The 16942-nt window shown below is 37.1% G+C and overlaps 1 protein-coding gene across 2 annotated transcripts; it reads left to right on the top strand.

Moving 5' to 3' along the window:
• Positions 1 to 602: 602 nt before the first annotated feature.
• Positions 603 to 16144, top strand: LOC134851007 (fatty acyl-CoA reductase 1-like; the record flags this gene model as incomplete). 2 transcript variants are annotated; one of them, XM_063866882.1, is given in 9 exon segments in its annotated part: positions 603 to 935; positions 1105 to 1235; positions 1645 to 1829; positions 2022 to 2201; positions 9233 to 9595; positions 13763 to 14317; positions 15041 to 15130; positions 15461 to 15610; positions 15980 to 16144. In XM_063866882.1, coding segments are annotated over 9 exon segments (2042 nt in total), but the record flags the coding sequence as incomplete, so codon positions are not given.
• Positions 16145 to 16942: the final 798 nt, after the last annotated feature.

Raw genomic sequence — 16942 nt, forward strand, 5'->3', positions numbered from 1 at the left:
GATGTCAAGTGTTTAAGTCCTTTTGGCCGTCCTTTTGGCCGTCTGAGAGTGAATATCCTACAACACTGTTTACAAAAACTGTTAAAACTTAGATACTGCGTCAAAATAAAGATACTCGAATTAATTTGATATTTTTGAGTTGTTCCTTTATTCCGATTTTTTCTCATTTATTCTCAACATTACTAGGTGTTTTTTTTAAAAAATAAATTTGCTATTTTTGGAAGAAATAATACTTTAAAAATAATAATACTTTTTAAAGATGAAGGAATGATTGTATTGCTAATTTGAGGCAGAATTCTTTATTAAAATTGACGAGCTTTATGTTTACTTTCTGGATGAAGCGGACCTTTTGGAACGATTCCATTTGCTGTAGTAATTTGAGGTTGACTAAATGTGTCCGATCAATTTTGTCTATGACAGTACGTCTTAATTTTGTCTTCTTTCGGATTGGGATTGTTTTATCGTGAGCGTGAGTAATTGTGAAAGCAAACAACTTATCATGTCACCAGTCATATAAGGCTTTAATCTCTAAAGATATATGTTTGCTGGAACGTCATGAGTCGGTCAACTAGTAGGTTGTTTAACTTGTGGGTTTAACCCGGTTTCATTGGTTTGTTGTTTGGCCGTCAGATCTGTAGCCGTCAAATTTTCAGTATCCTGATTCAAATTAGACATCAAACAGATTATTGTCGATTGAATTTTCTAGAACTGAATGACGGAGCGCGACTCAATAGAGACGGAGATGAACCTAGACGCAGAGATGGCAGTTAACAACCACAGCAGTGGGGGACCTCTGGTTAAAGTGTCCTCTTGTGGAACACTGGCTTCGGAGCACGGATTTTCTGAAGTGTCAGACTACCTCTCCTCTGGCCACTTATCAGAAAACATACCAGCGTTCTATAAAGACGCTTCCATCTTCATCACCGGTGCAACTGGTAAAAGCTCGAATTCAGAAAACCTTTAATTCTATGATTGGTTTTGCAAAAAAATTTTGACCAAAAAACTGATTAATATCAACATGAAAATTTTTTTTCTTCTGAATATTGACTGAGCAGAGATGTTTCATTGAACCTTGTGATATGAAAATGGCAAGTGATTTTATAGGGTTCCTGGGCAAGTCTATTTTGGAAAAACTGCTGCGCAGTTGTCCCGACGTAGACCGCATCTTCGTGCTAGTGAGAAGCAAAAAGGGCCACAATCCGAACGAGCGAGTTGAAGCTCTTTTCAACAGCAAGGTGGGTAAAACAGTCAGTTTAAATCGAAAACGAATATTGAATAATTCAAGAAATTCAGTAGCTATCATGATAAAACTTATTCCTTTGCAATCAGCAAGGGTACTGCAGCCGCGCACTAGGCTTTTTTCTCAGTATCCCAGATTCATTACCTCATGATAAAATTTGTCTGAATGCTCAATTAACGATAGCAGTAGTGTTTTTGAACATGTTTTTATCAAATTGGATGGATTTAGTTTGAAGCACGTATAAAGATGTCTTTTTCGACATTTCAATTTTTTGACTAAGCGCTTTTCGTCGAATAGTTAACATGCTAACATAGCGCTTTACTGCAAGCGGCACGAAGCTGCGATTAGCCAGTGTCGAAATTAAGTTCACTTGGAGGTCACATTATGGTTGTTTGGTGGTTAAGCTGTTCGACCGGGCTCAGTCAGAGAGGGGAGAGGAAGAGTGTCGGCGGAAGGTGGTGGCCATTGCGGGCGATGTTATGGAACCCAATTTGGGCATCTCTGCGGAGGACGAACAGCTGCTGGTAGAGTCGAACGTCACCACAGTCATCCATTCTGCAGCCACCATCCGATTCGATGAACCCCTCAGGTTACACTAGTTATGGTATCATGAACTAGGAAGAATGCTTCCAAAGTCACAAGGTGACTGGAAAGTCACGTTCAAATGCTTCTTTAGTTGGATGGTTGCCTTAAGCTAGCAATGAGGGTATATGGCAGCGTATAGTAGTGTTTGCGCACAATTAATGCGGACATTTTCTCATTTCAAATCTGAGCTTTTTAGGTTCGCACTCTCCCTGAACGTGGGAGGGACTCTCCGTGTTGTGCAATTGTGCAGGAAGCTGCCGTGTTTGAAGGCTTTGGTGCATGTGTCCACTGCCTATGCCAACTGTGACCTGCCCTTCATAGAGGAACAAGTTTATCCTCCCCCAGTTGACCCACACAAGCTTCTAGACGCTCTAGAGTAAGTTTGTCATGCCAATTTATCTCACGAGATGTCATTATCTATCGAGTTAAACAATAATTTTTTTTATTGGAGCAGTGTTACTATTCCTAGTAGAGTCAACATTGGGCAGTAATGCGGGCCCGTACTTTGAAAACTAGCTTTCGAATTAATGTACGTCACCAATTTTTTTGTTAGCATAGTAACCATAGCACGAATTTTTCTGCAAGCTTTGATTTTGTTATAATACCACCCCACTTTTGCAGCGAAAGTCGCACATATCATTGTAAATTTCTAGTGCAAAATGGTTCCTTCGTAACAATGGTTCCTTCGTAAGCACCATGAGTTATATCTGCGGTAGTTTTTCCTACCTTTCGAAGAATTGGAAAGTTTTATGGCATAGGGTCTGTTTTTAATGTTTTCCCATCCCGGTTCGACTACCTCAAATTTGGTCTCATATTAAAGCCTTATATGTGGTGTCAAGAAATTTGGTCTGCTTTCTTTGTTGATCAGACGGAAAATTTGAAGTACAATTTGCGTTGTTTTGCATTTTTCTTTTTTATTGGCTGTTTCTACACAAGCTAAGCTTGTGTTATATTATGAATTATCTTTTTTTCCAACCTAAGTTGCAAATTTTGTTGCGACGCAAATATTATTGCGACAACTAAGGATAATAAAACAGACTATTATATTACAAATAGCACTTTAGCTTCAAGGTAGCATGGATCTGTAGCTTAGAGGTAGGGAAGGAGACCCGCAACAAAATAAGAGGGTTCGAACCTGGGCAGGGTTGAATGTTTTTAATGAACTTTTTTGCTATTCTTGTTGCTATTAGAGTTTGTGCGGATTATTCGAGCACGCGTGAAAGAATAAACAGGTGAGAAATTTTTAGGTTCTCATAAATCAGATTTCTGGTGGTATTGTGCAAGCTTTTTATGCAGCAGGTTGTAATTGAAGTACAGCTTCGCCTGTTTTAGTTTTTTTGTGGTGCAGATAGTTAAGTTACGCGATTGTCAGTGGATTTCCTTTAACTTTGTGGCCCTCAATTTTTGTGAATTAGTTTCATTTTTTTTGTTCATTAAGAGTCGATGAACGTAGTGAAGACTCTTAATATAGGTCGTGATGATTTTTTGTTCACGCGCAAATTTGATTTTTCGCGGTTTGACTTTAAATTTCTTTTGTAAGTAAATTTCTTTTCATTTGGTAAAAGGAGGGCAATCTTCACTAACGAACAGCAAAAGTGTAAAAAGATCCCAAAAACGTGATTGAATTTGAATTTCGCGGAATAAAAATTTACAGCGGAATAAAAATTTTGCCTTTTGATCCAGTTTTTTCGAATGGTATCTTTAACAAAGTGCAATCAGAAAAACTGTTTTTGAAATTCAGAGAGCTTAAAGACAAAATATTTTTTCTGCTTCCTTGAGTCCAATTGTCGGTTAGCTGTTTTAATTTTGCGAAAATTTGTTTAAAAATATGATATCGATATCTGATTTTTGAATTGCTTTCTCTCAGTTGCTGACCGCTTTATTTATGCAAGTATGCGAAATTAAGTTGCGTGTCGAGGTGAGTCGAATCATGTTTTATTAGTTATTTATGGCCGGCCAACCCTTAAAATATACCAGTTAAAGGGTAGCACCCCCCCCCCCCCCCCAAAAAAAAATAACCTTCCGAAAATTGCCTCATAAATAAGCCTACCTGGCAGAAAATGCTTAATATGGTCATTCTACGGTTTCGACATAGCTCGGAAATGATTACCTATGCGTAACGTAGACCAAAATAAAACGCTCCCGTCAAAAAAATCCTGCGCAAGACACTGGTGAAAATCAAATTTTAATTCTCTGTCTGCTTGGGCATTGTGCCTGCGCTGTTTCGTGTTATGACAGCTTTAATCACGCGATATTTATCGTTTGGTTAAATTGGAGTACCTTGACCATACTTTTCATGATCCAGTTATAACGATGTATTTATTTCTCCTACTGAACTCTAGAACATTTGACATCAGTTCTTTTCCATTCTTGTTCATATAGATCAGTTAATAATGATGTAATTTGTCGTTTTGCGGCATGAAAATTTTTATTTATTCTCGCTTGTCATTTTGGTTATGTTCAAATATTTTCTTATATGGAATCAGACTTTGACATGGCAAACAGGGTAGCGTAGGTAGTTCACCTTTACGCTCTGTCCTGTGTGTTTTCTGTTGGTCAAAAAGTCATCATTAGGTCAATGGTTTCTTAATTTGTTTATTTTGGATCATAGCTTTGAAATGATATCATGTGAACAATCAAACACGGAACAAATAAGTCGATTGGCGCTAGACTTGTTTTCCCGTAAACAATTTTTCTTACAAATCTTTAACTTGTTGTATTATTGAACCTTAATAACATCCAGGTGCCTTCCACTTGGCCTAGAGGTAAGGCCGTCGTATTTGCACCCTAACTTTTGGGACTCGAGTCCCGGTCGGACCTTGTTTTTTTTTTCAGCATGTATGCAGTTGAAAGTTTTAAATTTATAGTTGTTCATTGTAGCTTCAGGGCGGACTTGAAACTTTTTAAAATCATTTTTTGTTGTCCGTCGTAACTGGTGTCTGCTCAAAGATTTTCGGCTTTGTTTCCGCTTCGTAAGTGTTGTTCCTTTGCTAATGTAATATTCAATTTTTTGCTTGCTATGTTTGCCTAGAATGAACTTTTTGTCGAGACACGAAAGTTTGGTAGACCTAGTTTTTTTCATTTTTTGATTTCTCATGTTTTTTTTTGTCTTTGTGTTGTATCGCAAGTGATGCGAAGCTCGGTTTCACCTCTGTGTTTAATAATCAAAAGTCATTTTCATTTTTCTCGAATTCCTTCGTTTTTATGTTTGTGTCATATCGCGCATATTTTAGGTACTTGGAAATTCGATCTTGTTTTGCCATATGGTTCTACATAAATGAGAACAATAATTGGCGATCGATCTCGGTTTATTATGTGAAGTTTCCACGACCTACTTAAAGAAAATGAATAAATCGTACGCCATTTTCTGAATACTGAAGTGTTCGCCTTCCAGTAAGCTAACCAGAACAACTAAGTTTGAAGTTTGTGTTCACGTTTCAAGGTGACCAGTTTACTGATTACGCTATCAATCTTTCTTCTTTTTCTATCAATCGTAAATATAGACAAGGATCACTGTCATATTGGTCAAGGTTAAATTTATTGCGTATCTGTAGACCTCTTTTATCAACTTGAGTTGCTGATTAAATTTTTGTTTACATTTGTGGGTATAAACTAAGACAAACTATACATGCACCTAGCTAATTAATTCTAATTCTAAACGCATGATCTGATGTGCTATGACGTGCATGCATGCACTCGCGAATACGCTGTTGGTAAATTATGTGAGCTCTCCAAAAATTCGCCAATGGCAAATACGAAGCATGAATTTTAGCTCGATTATTAAATGATCACACCGTTCAAATCATGCTTTTTGCATGAAACTGCTGAGAAAGTGTGATAAATTGATTGTCAAAGGGATGAAAATTGGCTTTTTAGTTTTGCATGCGCATACCGGAAATAAAAAAAAAACTACAAAAATAAAGTAAGTAATTCAAATGCAAAAATGTTGCAGTAAGGCAGAACCATAAATTTTCTATTTTATTATTTGAAACATTCATTAAAAATACTTCTATTGTATAGTTTTGGATCTGGGTGTAAAGCGTTTCAGATAATTATCTACATATTTGGAAAATTACTTGCTAAAAGTATAAACGTTTTCAAGTGGATGGTATGAAAAATCAAGGCGAAGCATTTCCTCAAATGTAAGAGACACTTTTCATGTAGCTTTGGTCACTCATAGGCAAGTGAATATCGATGCCATTCCACTGGACCATAAACTCTTTTTATGGACACCTCCCGAACTTCACAGACAGACAAAATGAATTATAATTTGAGCAATGTGTCCTGTTCAATTACAAAAATGCATGTAAGTTTGAAATTTCAGACGACCTTGAAATATCTGCTGTTGAATATGGTCTGGAAAACGGGAGCAATTTCACAATAAGTTGCAACTTATTGAAGTTGTGCATAACTATTAAAGTAGTGCATAAATTAAACTTAAACTACAATACATCTATTATATATTTAAATGCGGGCTTCACTATCTCGCCATGTTTAAGCTTTTTCAACGTATTATTTTTGCATGTTTAACAAAAGAATTTTTTCACGTTTAAGCTATATCGCAATGGTTAAGATTTTTTAATTTTCCAGTTTGAATTCAGTGTTATTTCACCAAGTTTGAAATTAGCAACCCAATATTTGGATGCTGTCAGGGCTGCACCAGGTGTTGCGATTTTGGCCTCCATATATGAGTAACCAAATCTTTTTAGTTTGCGAGATACGGCAACTTTCGAGATTTTTCAAAAACGTAACTTTAAAAAATATCACAAAGTTTGAAATTCTCAACCCTGTAGCTGGGTGCTGCCAGGGTACTCTCAGGGGTTGCGAATCTTACCTTCTAACCTCTGTTCTCAAATCCTTGTAATTTCCGAAATATGACGTTTTTTATGGTTTTTTCAAAATATGAGTAACCAAATCTTTTTAGTTTGCGAGATACGGCAACTTTCGAGATTTTTCAAAAACGTAACTTTAAAAAATATCACAAAGTTTGAAATTCTCAACCCTGTAGTTGGGTGCTGCCAGGGTACTCTCAGGGGTTGCGAATCTTACCTTCTAACCTCAGTTCTCAAATCCTTGTAATTTCCGAAATATGACGTTTTTTATTGGTTTTCTCAATCCTGTAGTTGAAAACTCTGAGGTGGTACCGAATAACCTTCCCCCTGAATATGACTGCTCAGATCCTTGTACTTTTCGAGATATGACATTTTCTGTGATTTTTTCGAAACATTTCAGAAAACTTGAATTTTTTTTTTCTTTAAAATTTGAAACTTTTGTTATGGGTGCTGTCAGAGTACTCTCAGGGTCTCTGGGGTTGCGTATCTTGCCTTCAAATTTGACTGCTCAAGTCCTTGTAGTTTTCGAGATATGACGTGTTTTATGATTTCTTTTTAATTTTTCAGAAAACTTAGGTTTTAAAAAATTCAAAAGATTTGAAATTCTCAAACTTGTAGTTGGGTACTGTAAGGGTGCTCTCAGGAGTTTCATGTTGCAAGTTTTGCGTTTCAATGCGACTGCTCTAAATGCACTCAACTTCTGAGATGTGACGTTTGTAGTTTTTAATTGTTCAAAGAACTTAGATCTAAAAATTTTCTTATGTTCTCATCTCTGTAGTGAGGCTTTATCAGGGCACTCCTAGGGGTTGCGAGTTTTTCCTTTAAAATTGACTGCTTAATTTGTCGTAGTTTTCTATATATGACGTTTTAATGATTTTTTCAGAAAAATTCAGAAAACCTAAATTTAATTTTTCAAAGTTTGTGGAATTCCTAACCCTGAATTTGGGGGCTGTCAGAGTAGTCTCAGGGGTTGCGAATCTTGCCTCCAAAACTGAGCTCAATTTTTTTGTAGTTTTCGAGATATGGAACTGTTCTTGGTTTTTCAAAAATATAATAAGAAAACTTCAATTTGAATTTTCTCAAAATTCGAAGTTTCCGACCCTGTATTTGACTACTGTCAGCACCCTCAGAAGTTACAAATCTTGCGTCCAAATTCGACTTCTCAATTGCTTTTAGTTTCCGAGATGTGAGGTTTTTCTGTTATTTTTAAAATTTTCAAACTTTGATTTAAAAAAAATAACAAAATTGTATGGTTTTTCAAAATTTGAATTAAAAAAAAACTTGACTAACTGAACGAAATTTGAAATTGCCAACCCTGTAATTGGGTGCTGTCAGAGTATACTCAAAGGATGCAAATATTATTTCCAATATATATCGTTTTTTATGACTATCATAAATTCGAAGCACCGGAGGTGCGTTACTCGCTAGTGATATTTATTCGCTTGTCAGTCATTTATACATGCTGTTTAGATAGTTTTTTAAGCACAAAATTCTGACAGATGCATGAATAGCCGTTTTCCGGCAAGTAGCTTAGAAAATTCTGACCACAGCAAAGAAAATAAACTAAAATAGTTTCTTTTTTTTTTCAAATTGTGTTTCGTTTTTTTTTGCTCGTCGTGCGATGACAGGATCTGAGTCAAAGCCTAGAACTTCGAAAAAATCTTAACTAAAGTAAATTTGACATGTTTTTAAAAGTACAATTTTTTGCCAGTATTTAATATTCTGCCAACATAGCTGACACAGATCCAGCTATTTATTTTGAATCTGCCATTTTTGGTAATATATCACTGAAAACACTAGAACAGACCGTTTTCATGTAATACATGTCTTAAGAATTGTTCACACACAAATTTTATTTTTCGCAGTCTCAGTTTGGGTTCTTTACCCTTGCAGTACTAGACTTTTTCCTGTAAATAGCTTTTTTCATAAAGACAGCACATGTTTCAACTTATTTCATAATAAATTCACTTTCTATTAACCTTCGAGGGTCACGGCGCATCTGGCGGAGATATAACCCACTTGCTTGAGACGACAAAGGCTTAGGTTTCAAATCCGACCGGGACCTTTTTTGCAAACAAGAAATTTTCAGGATTTTGGAGTATCGTCTGTCTGTTTCTTTTTGTCGGCCTAGTTCCAACATCATGGACTCAATTTGAAGGCTCAGCTTTCTTCGATTCTGAATACCAATTTAAAAGCACCATCGGTGGAGTTAAATGAATGACAAAGTTTTTGCGGTTTTTTTTATTTTTTCGACGTCGATTAATGCGCCGGTTTTTGCGTCGTCGATTAATGCGCTCGGAGTTAATACGCATGTGATTATTTTACTCGCGATTAACAAACATTATCAATTGGGAATATAGCGTTTTTATGTGAACAACTTTTGCAACAGAATCATTGAATCAGTTTCTCAAATCTGCATTTTTGTCAACCAACGGATATTTTTTGAGCTTGTCTGCTTTTCAAATAACCAAAGATATTCAAAAGTCAGTCATTTTTTAGTCTCTTCGAGATCGATGACATTTTTCCAACTGTCTGTTGGCCGTGTTGCTTATAAATTGTTTGCCTGACTTTTCAGCTGGATGACAGACGAAGCCGCCTCAAAGATCACTCCGGTGTTGATCGGGGGCAAACCAAACACCTACACATACACGAAACACCTGGCAGAGAACCTTCTCATGGAGGAGGCTCAGAAGGGCGGATTCGGAGGCAGACCCCTCCCGTACATAATCGTACGACCTTCGATAGTGGGTGCCTCGTGGAGAGAACCCTTTCCAGGGTGGATAGATAACTTCAACGGACCCTCTGGACTGTTCATCGCTTGTGGCATGGGCCTGCTTCGATCCATGATCGGCAAGCCAGATGCCATTGCAGACATAGTGCCAGTGGATATTGTGTCCAATGTGATCCTGGCAGCGCCCTGGTACAGAGCGTGTGTCCTGTAAGTTCAGCTAAGGGGAGGGAGATGGAGGATTTTTTTTTTTAAAAAGTCAACAATTTGGTAGACATTTATTTAGGTAGACCAAATTGATTTTCTGAGCTCTCCCAAATTACTATAAAGACCGTAATTTAACCATATTTTTTGCGCCGCAATATTGATTTTCAATTTGATATGGTTTTTAAAAATTCTGTAATTTTTATTGGTTTTACTGACACTGTTTTGACATTGACATTTTTCCAGCTATTATCGTTTTCTCGGCTAAGTTAAATCTGGTTCCAAACTTTGAAAAAATAAAGTTTCGCGTTTTTTGAAAATGACTGGTTGAATTTGTCATTTGATCAGTTTTGAACTATCAGTGTGTTGGATATAAGCGGGTGAATGGGTCGTGGTTTCTCTGAAAAACGTGTTTCGAAAGGAATAAGATTTTTCTCGTAGCGATTTTAAAAGTCGCTGAAGGTAGTCTTGGTGCTTATGTTTTTTTTCAGGAAAAATTCTTTAAAACGCTCTGTTACCCACAGAAGTGCAGCATACATATTAATGCATTTACGAATGCACTTGGGTATATATGCACTTTTGATTTGCTAAAATTTAGGTAACTTTCGCTCTTCAATTACGAAAGCGCAAAGGGCGCGAAAAAGTTCGATCGATTTCTAGTTTCGGAGGTGGAGTTTAATATTCAGATATCCCAGCGGAATTAAAATTTAATCTATTGATCTAGTTTTTACACTAGCGGTCAGCTTAGTGTATTATTACGAACCTTCTTTTTTTTCTAAACTAACTCGCAAATAAAAGTGTCCATTAACAGTGTTCACTTATTTGGACATTTCACTGTAGCATTGGAAATTGCATAGTATCTGTTCTCTGCTTTATTTGTGGCTAGTGTTTGGTGCTTATTAAGCGTCCGTGGCTGAGTGTTTAGTGTGTGAGATTCTTAATCTCTAGGTTGCCGGTTCGAATCTCAGACGTAGACGATTTTTTTTATTGATTCGAGTCTTGTTACTAATTTTTCTTATTGCACTTCAAAGAGCTGCTTATTTGTCGTGTTCTCGCGTGTGTTTGAGAAGGGAAGCTCCGCCTCTGTGTCTGAAAGTGGGTTCATTTTATCAAAATACTGTCAATCATAAACTGTTAATGCGCAAAAGTCCTTTTTTTCTGTTTCCTTGCGTCATGACAATTCTCCAACAATCAGTAGGCAAAATTATGTTTAGATTTTTGGAAAACAAAAACTTTAAAAAATAAGTGAAACAACATCTGGTTTGTTAGACTAAATTGGACGAAAATTGATGAGAGGCTGACCTCCCTGTACGTTTTAAGGATATTTTACGACAATCTAATTAAATTTTAGCAATTGCTACCTCTCATTCTTGTAGTTTTTCACCGAATGCAATTACGGTTTACTGACTACAATTAATAGTGTTTCGATTTCTGATGTTTTGAAGAGTCGATGAACGTAATTCAGAGATCTTATATAGGTCGTGATGATTTTTTCCTTTTTTTTTTGAGGAAAAGACTTAAATTTCTTCAAACTCAAATTTACTTTTTCGCAGTTGACTTTTGATTTTTTTTACGTTCAGTTCATTTCCTTTTTTATTAAAAGGAAGGCAAAATCCACTATCGAACGGCAAAAGAGTAAAGGTCACGAAAAACTTGATTGACTTTAATTTCTAAAAGGAATTTTGAAATCAAATTTCCCAGCGAAATGAAAATTTCACCTACTGCTCCAGTTTTCTCAAATGGGTTTTTTTATCAAAAAACAGTCAGTCATAAATTTTTCTAGCAAATCATATAGCTTCAGAGCATCTATTTTTTTTTTGAAATTCGAAAGTGCGATTTTTTCAAAAAAAAAACATTTCTATTTGCGTTTGAATTAAATAATTTAATAGTTTGTCGTACTGGCTTAGCTCTATCAAGAATGCGCCAGTCATAAAATTTTGCTGAAAGAGCTTTTAGGTGATGCAGTTATTTTCAAAGCTTAATAATTTTGACCACCCAAGGCAAGTTCAAAATGGGGATTCGGATGCTTTTGCCTTACAAATCAACCTAAAAGATAATCGAATTTTATTCTGCTTGAAATTTTTTAGTCGGTACTCGAGCTGCTCTGGGATATTCCGAAGAAATGTTATCGTGGAAAACTTGTAAATCTTCCGCTTTTTAGATTTGAAAACTGAATATAACTGATTTACCGCAAAGTAGCCTGCTGTTTTTTTTTACTGGAAGCTATTGGAAAACTTTCCCTTGAAAACAAAAAAAGTTTCAAAAAATTAAGTTCCGATGTTTTCAAATTTGCCCCGAAAAATGTACCGTATTCCGATCAATCTGTGTTAGATGGACATCAATTTTTTTTCATTGTCGCAGCTTTTTGTGTCAAATTTTTAAGTTGTTTTTCAGATTATATCAGATATTTTGTGTCAGTTCAAATTATATTAGGCGAATTAATGGCAAGCGTTTTATTGATTGAAAAAAGAGCAATAATTGCTTACTGGTCATCATTATTAAGAGTAATGAACGTAGTAAAGACTGTTATATAGATCTTGGTGATTTTTTTTTCAGGAAAAGTCTTAAAATGCTCTAATAACTCTAGATATGCATTCATACATATTAATGCACATATGAATGCACCAAGGTATATATGCACTTTTTGAGCTCAATTGAAATGCATCTGCTGAAAGTTACTTAAATAGCACTCTCGAAATACGATCGTGGAAATGGCGCAAAAAAACGTGAACGGTTTCTAGTTTCGAAAGTAAAATTTAGTTTTTACCTATTGGTCCAGCGTTCTCAAGTTGGGTTAATGTTATCAAAAAAGCGTCAATTATAAATTGTTCTAGAAATTTAAAGAGCTTAAAGGGCAGCTATTTTTTTCTTTGAAATGCAAAATTGAGGTTTTTTCAACAAGTCAGTGTTTTTTTTTCTGTTCATTTACGTTCATTACTCTTTTCCAACTGTCAGTTGGCTTTTTCTCAAGTATGTCAAAAATTATACGATTCAGAAGTTCTAAGTGGCCGATTTGTGTAGTTGAATGTCTAAGTGTTCGCCTATGACACAGTAGATAGTGAGTTGAGCACACGCAGACGCAAGGTCTTTCCGAGGTTTTTTTTTCGGATTTAGTTTTGTTCGTTGTTGGATTTTTAGAGCTCCTTTCTGTCGTTTTTGTTTCTCTTGTTTGCGAAGTGCAGCTCCTATTCTTCTTCGAGTTCATTTTTATGGCTTGAGTTCATTTTTTTATAGGCATATTTCAAATTGGGTGGATATAAAGCTATGACTAAATTAGCGAATTTGGCATTAGCTGCCGTAACGAATAATGTATTTTCATTTCAAATGAACTCAATTGTAGGTGTTTTTAATAATTGATGGGATTTGATTGATTGGTTGGATTGCGTTGCAGTGGTCCCAAGTATGAAGTGAGTAAACGCGGCGCTTCTATCTTGACCAGTGTGTCGGGATCTGAGCCCAGCGGGAGACCACTCTATTGGTCTGACCTGAAAGTGGTTCTGGATGCGATGCGAGACAAGTATCCCCTCAAAATGGCAGTGCGATGGCCGAACGCCGCCTGGACTACCAATAGGTACTGAATGTACATGGAAACTCTTAGAGTTGAGGGTACAAAATACTCCTAGAAACTTCTTGGAAGGTATAACTTCTTAGAGAGTATCAGTCGCTGTATCAGACATTCAGTCTAGATGAGCCGTGAGATGGAGTCGCACTTGACTACAACTTGTGAATTATTATGGTCTAAAGACTAACCAACCAACTTTGTCGCCGACAAGTTCTCTCGAATTGTTTTATTTGGTGTCGTGGAGTCGGATTGAACTACTTGTCTGAGTTCCTCGCGATCTTCTCTTCTTAAACTTCTTAAATCATAATCTGTCTCTGAATCTTTTATCGTGTGACTATTAACCTGAAATGATTTTTTCTCTCAAAGAAAAAACTTTGAGCAATCTAATGTACAATTCTAAACTAATATTAACAATGGTTTTTCTTCTTTCAAAGACCAGGCTTAAAGACCAGACTCGCTTCATATCGGATCCTATAGGTTTCGTGATGCGAGGAGTTTTGCAATTTGTGTAGAATACTGGTGGCTGCTTTTTAAATTCTTGTCTCTGCTAAGACTGATGCTTCTTTTAACTGTGGTTGTGTTTTACTTCATGTGACTGTGTTATATTGCAGGAGTAGTTGCAGTAGTGGCAATGTGAAAGCGCTAACAGTAACATCTTCAAATACCAACAACAGTAACAATTCATCCGCTTCTGTGTCTCCTCTCCTGGGATCTCACATCTCGGACTCTTCAAATTCTTACTCTTCTTCTATCCAATCACCCGCCTCCTCCTCTCACACTAACAAGAAATGTCCCCTCTCCCCGCCCTCATCCCGTGCATCGAGGTCACCTCCTTCGACAGATCACGACCATGAACTCACGAGCGACACAAGTGAAGTCGAGATCTCGACAGGTGGTTCGTCTCGCGTAGTCACCCGACAGCACTCCTCGGAGTCGTCGGACGAAGTGAGCAACTCCTCGGACGACTGCGGAATCGTCACTCCTGACATCGGCAGAAAAAGCAGCGACAGTAGACATCAGCAGCAGTTTATTGTGAATTGCTGTAGTGGCTACATCGACAGGCCTGTCAAGTGGGGACCCCTGCCGACCATGGTGGCAAACAGCTACTTGAAGAATCCTATTCAAACTGCAGTCAGATACCCTAACTGCAACATGACAAATAACAAGTGCGCAAAGCATTATTTCTTTCCCGCTCCTATCTTTCGCCTTGTCATCGCAGCTCTCCTGTGTTACTATTGCGTTCCTTTTGCTTGTGAATGTAACCACTCCCAGTTTAAAGGGAGGGGGTGTTGCATGACCTCATGATTTTCATCACAATGCACGAGCTTAAAATGAAGATCGGATCGTACCTTCTTCCTTTAACTTGTGCGTTCAGTGCCACGCATGAAGTAAAGCTTAACTGATAGCAAGAATGAACGAAGACAAAAAAAAGAATATTCCCCTCGTCATTGTATTGTTAACCAGTTCATCACTGTCTGGTACTATTATCAAGATCGCATTTGGACTGCTTTCATTAACTTGCATGTGTCTGAATTGTAACGTGATTCTGTCTGCCTTTTCTTTCACTTAATTTCTAATCATTAACCATTGAGTTGGACTTATTTCCTTTTTGTAGATATTTACCCTCCACATTTGGTTTGAAAAAAAGTGGATGGCTTATGAAAAATAAAAAGAGTGTAGTAGCACCTGAAGCTGACATTACGAAATAATCATAGAATTCAACAGAATGTGCATATACCTGACTCTTTCAAGCCTCTTTTTGGTGTTTTTTTTCGATCGAAGGGGCTAATCACTCCTAGTGTACTTGTCAGCTGTGCAAGCAGTCGCACGTTGTGTAATCACTCAGTGACGTCATAGTGTGTGATGTTTTGTAATGTGATGTGTTGTAGGATGATGTACTTTCTGTGGGTGTTCACATGTCACCGAGTGCCCGCATTCCTCATGGACACATACATGCGTCTCATCGGAAAGAAACCAAGGTCAGTCTGAATACTTTGTGAGACCAAGTTTTTTCACGCATGTTCAGTTATGCTACAAGACATTTTCGATTGTGCATCACGAATTTAATCTCCTTTATTTTCAAAGAAAAGTCAATGGAGTGGAGTAAGTTGAGTCTTCAAAATGTATCGGCAGAAATTGTGATAGTGTTGTTTTTCGAGGTCGATTTTTTGACTTTGTGTACTAGTTTTAAAGAAATCGTCGTGAAGAGTATTTTAGATTTGTTATGGAAATCATGGAGAAGTTGCATTAAAAATCCGCGACAACCTTGTTTCATGATGACGATGATGTAACTTTTATTTGTGTTGTAGGATGATGTCGATGTACAGGAAGTTGCACAGGAGTATGGACACTCTCTCTTTCTTCACGCAGAGACACTGGGAGTGGGAGGTGAACAGTCTGAGACACATGCAACACGTCATTGAGACCCTCTCCACGTCTTCTAATAAACTGGGAGAAGGGTAAGTTGGGATTTGGACTCTTCTATCGCCCCCCCCCGCCCCCCCCCCCCCACCTCTCCTACCTGCATTTAAAAATATTTGCAGCTTGTTCAATTGTCAAAAGAATTGGCACGTGGGTTAATTGCTCAATAAGAACACATTTTGTAGTTGTTCTCATATACAACTACGTTGAATAAATGGTTATTCCGTAAAATTATTTTTATCTGATGGAGAGAAACTATCTTAGAGCCGCGATTTGTCATTTCAATTTCTGAGCATGAAAAGGCGAAGATTTTTTCTATAATGGTATACTAGTAACACGTAGGGTTATTATGTACATCATGGTGACATCATACACAATTATTTTTAAAAACTAGTGTGTGATCGTAGGACAACTGCAAGTGAGGAGGGAGTGAAGTGGGGCAAAGAGTGGAACACAAGTGTGAAGAATATAGACTGGGCAGAGTACCTGGAGAACTTCTGTGTGGGCACCAAGTGCTTCGTCCTCAACGAGGAGATGTCCGAGCTACATCTCGCCAAGCAGAGAATGTCACGGTTTGTCTTGTGAAGGCTTGATGATTTCACATGATCAGAGATAGTTTTTTTTCCCAGTAAAAATTTTAATTTGGCCGTTTGTTCTATGGTTTTTTTGAAAAATTTTCTTCATTTATTTGCTGAATAGAATGCAAATTACGCTTTCCAAATGTTGCGAAAAATCATGAATGACTTTAAGCTTGAAGTGGAATTTAATTTTTAATTTTCCAGCAGAATAAAAAACCCTTGTTTTCTCAACTTAGATAGATTTTATCAAAAAAAAGTGTCAATCATGGGAAAAATTATTTTTTTTGGTCTTGATTCCAGGGGCGGATCTAGGATTTTCTCGAGGGGGGGGCGGATTTTCAAAAAATTTTCCAAAATTTTGACGACCTTTTTTTTTTTAGGTCGACCAAATTAATTTTTCGAGCTCTCCCAAAGCACTGTTTAGCCCCTATTTTGGCAAAATTTTGTGCGCCGCAGGCAAATTTTTAAAAAAAACAGTCAAAAAAGCCGTTTTTGGGCACTTTTTGAAAAATTTTGACAAAAAAATCGCGTTTTTTTTGGCGCGCGCTCCCCCTCAAAGTTAGTATACATTGGCGCCAAAGGCGACATTGGAAAATTCATAGCATCTGTTCTCTGCTTTTTTGTGGCGAGTGTTTGCGATATATTAAGCGTGAGTGGTTAGTGCGTGAGACTCATAATCTCTAGGTTTCCGATCGTATCCGCGACGTAGCCGAATTTTTAATTCGAACTAATTTCTATTATTCTTATTGAACTTTATAGAGCTGCTTTTTGTCAAGTGTTCTATCTAGTGTT

Source organism: Symsagittifera roscoffensis, chromosome 7 (assembly GCF_963678635.1).
Source record: "Symsagittifera roscoffensis chromosome 7, txSymRosc1.1, whole genome shotgun sequence".
NCBI classification, from domain to species: domain Eukaryota; kingdom Metazoa; phylum Xenacoelomorpha; order Acoela; family Convolutidae; genus Symsagittifera; species Symsagittifera roscoffensis.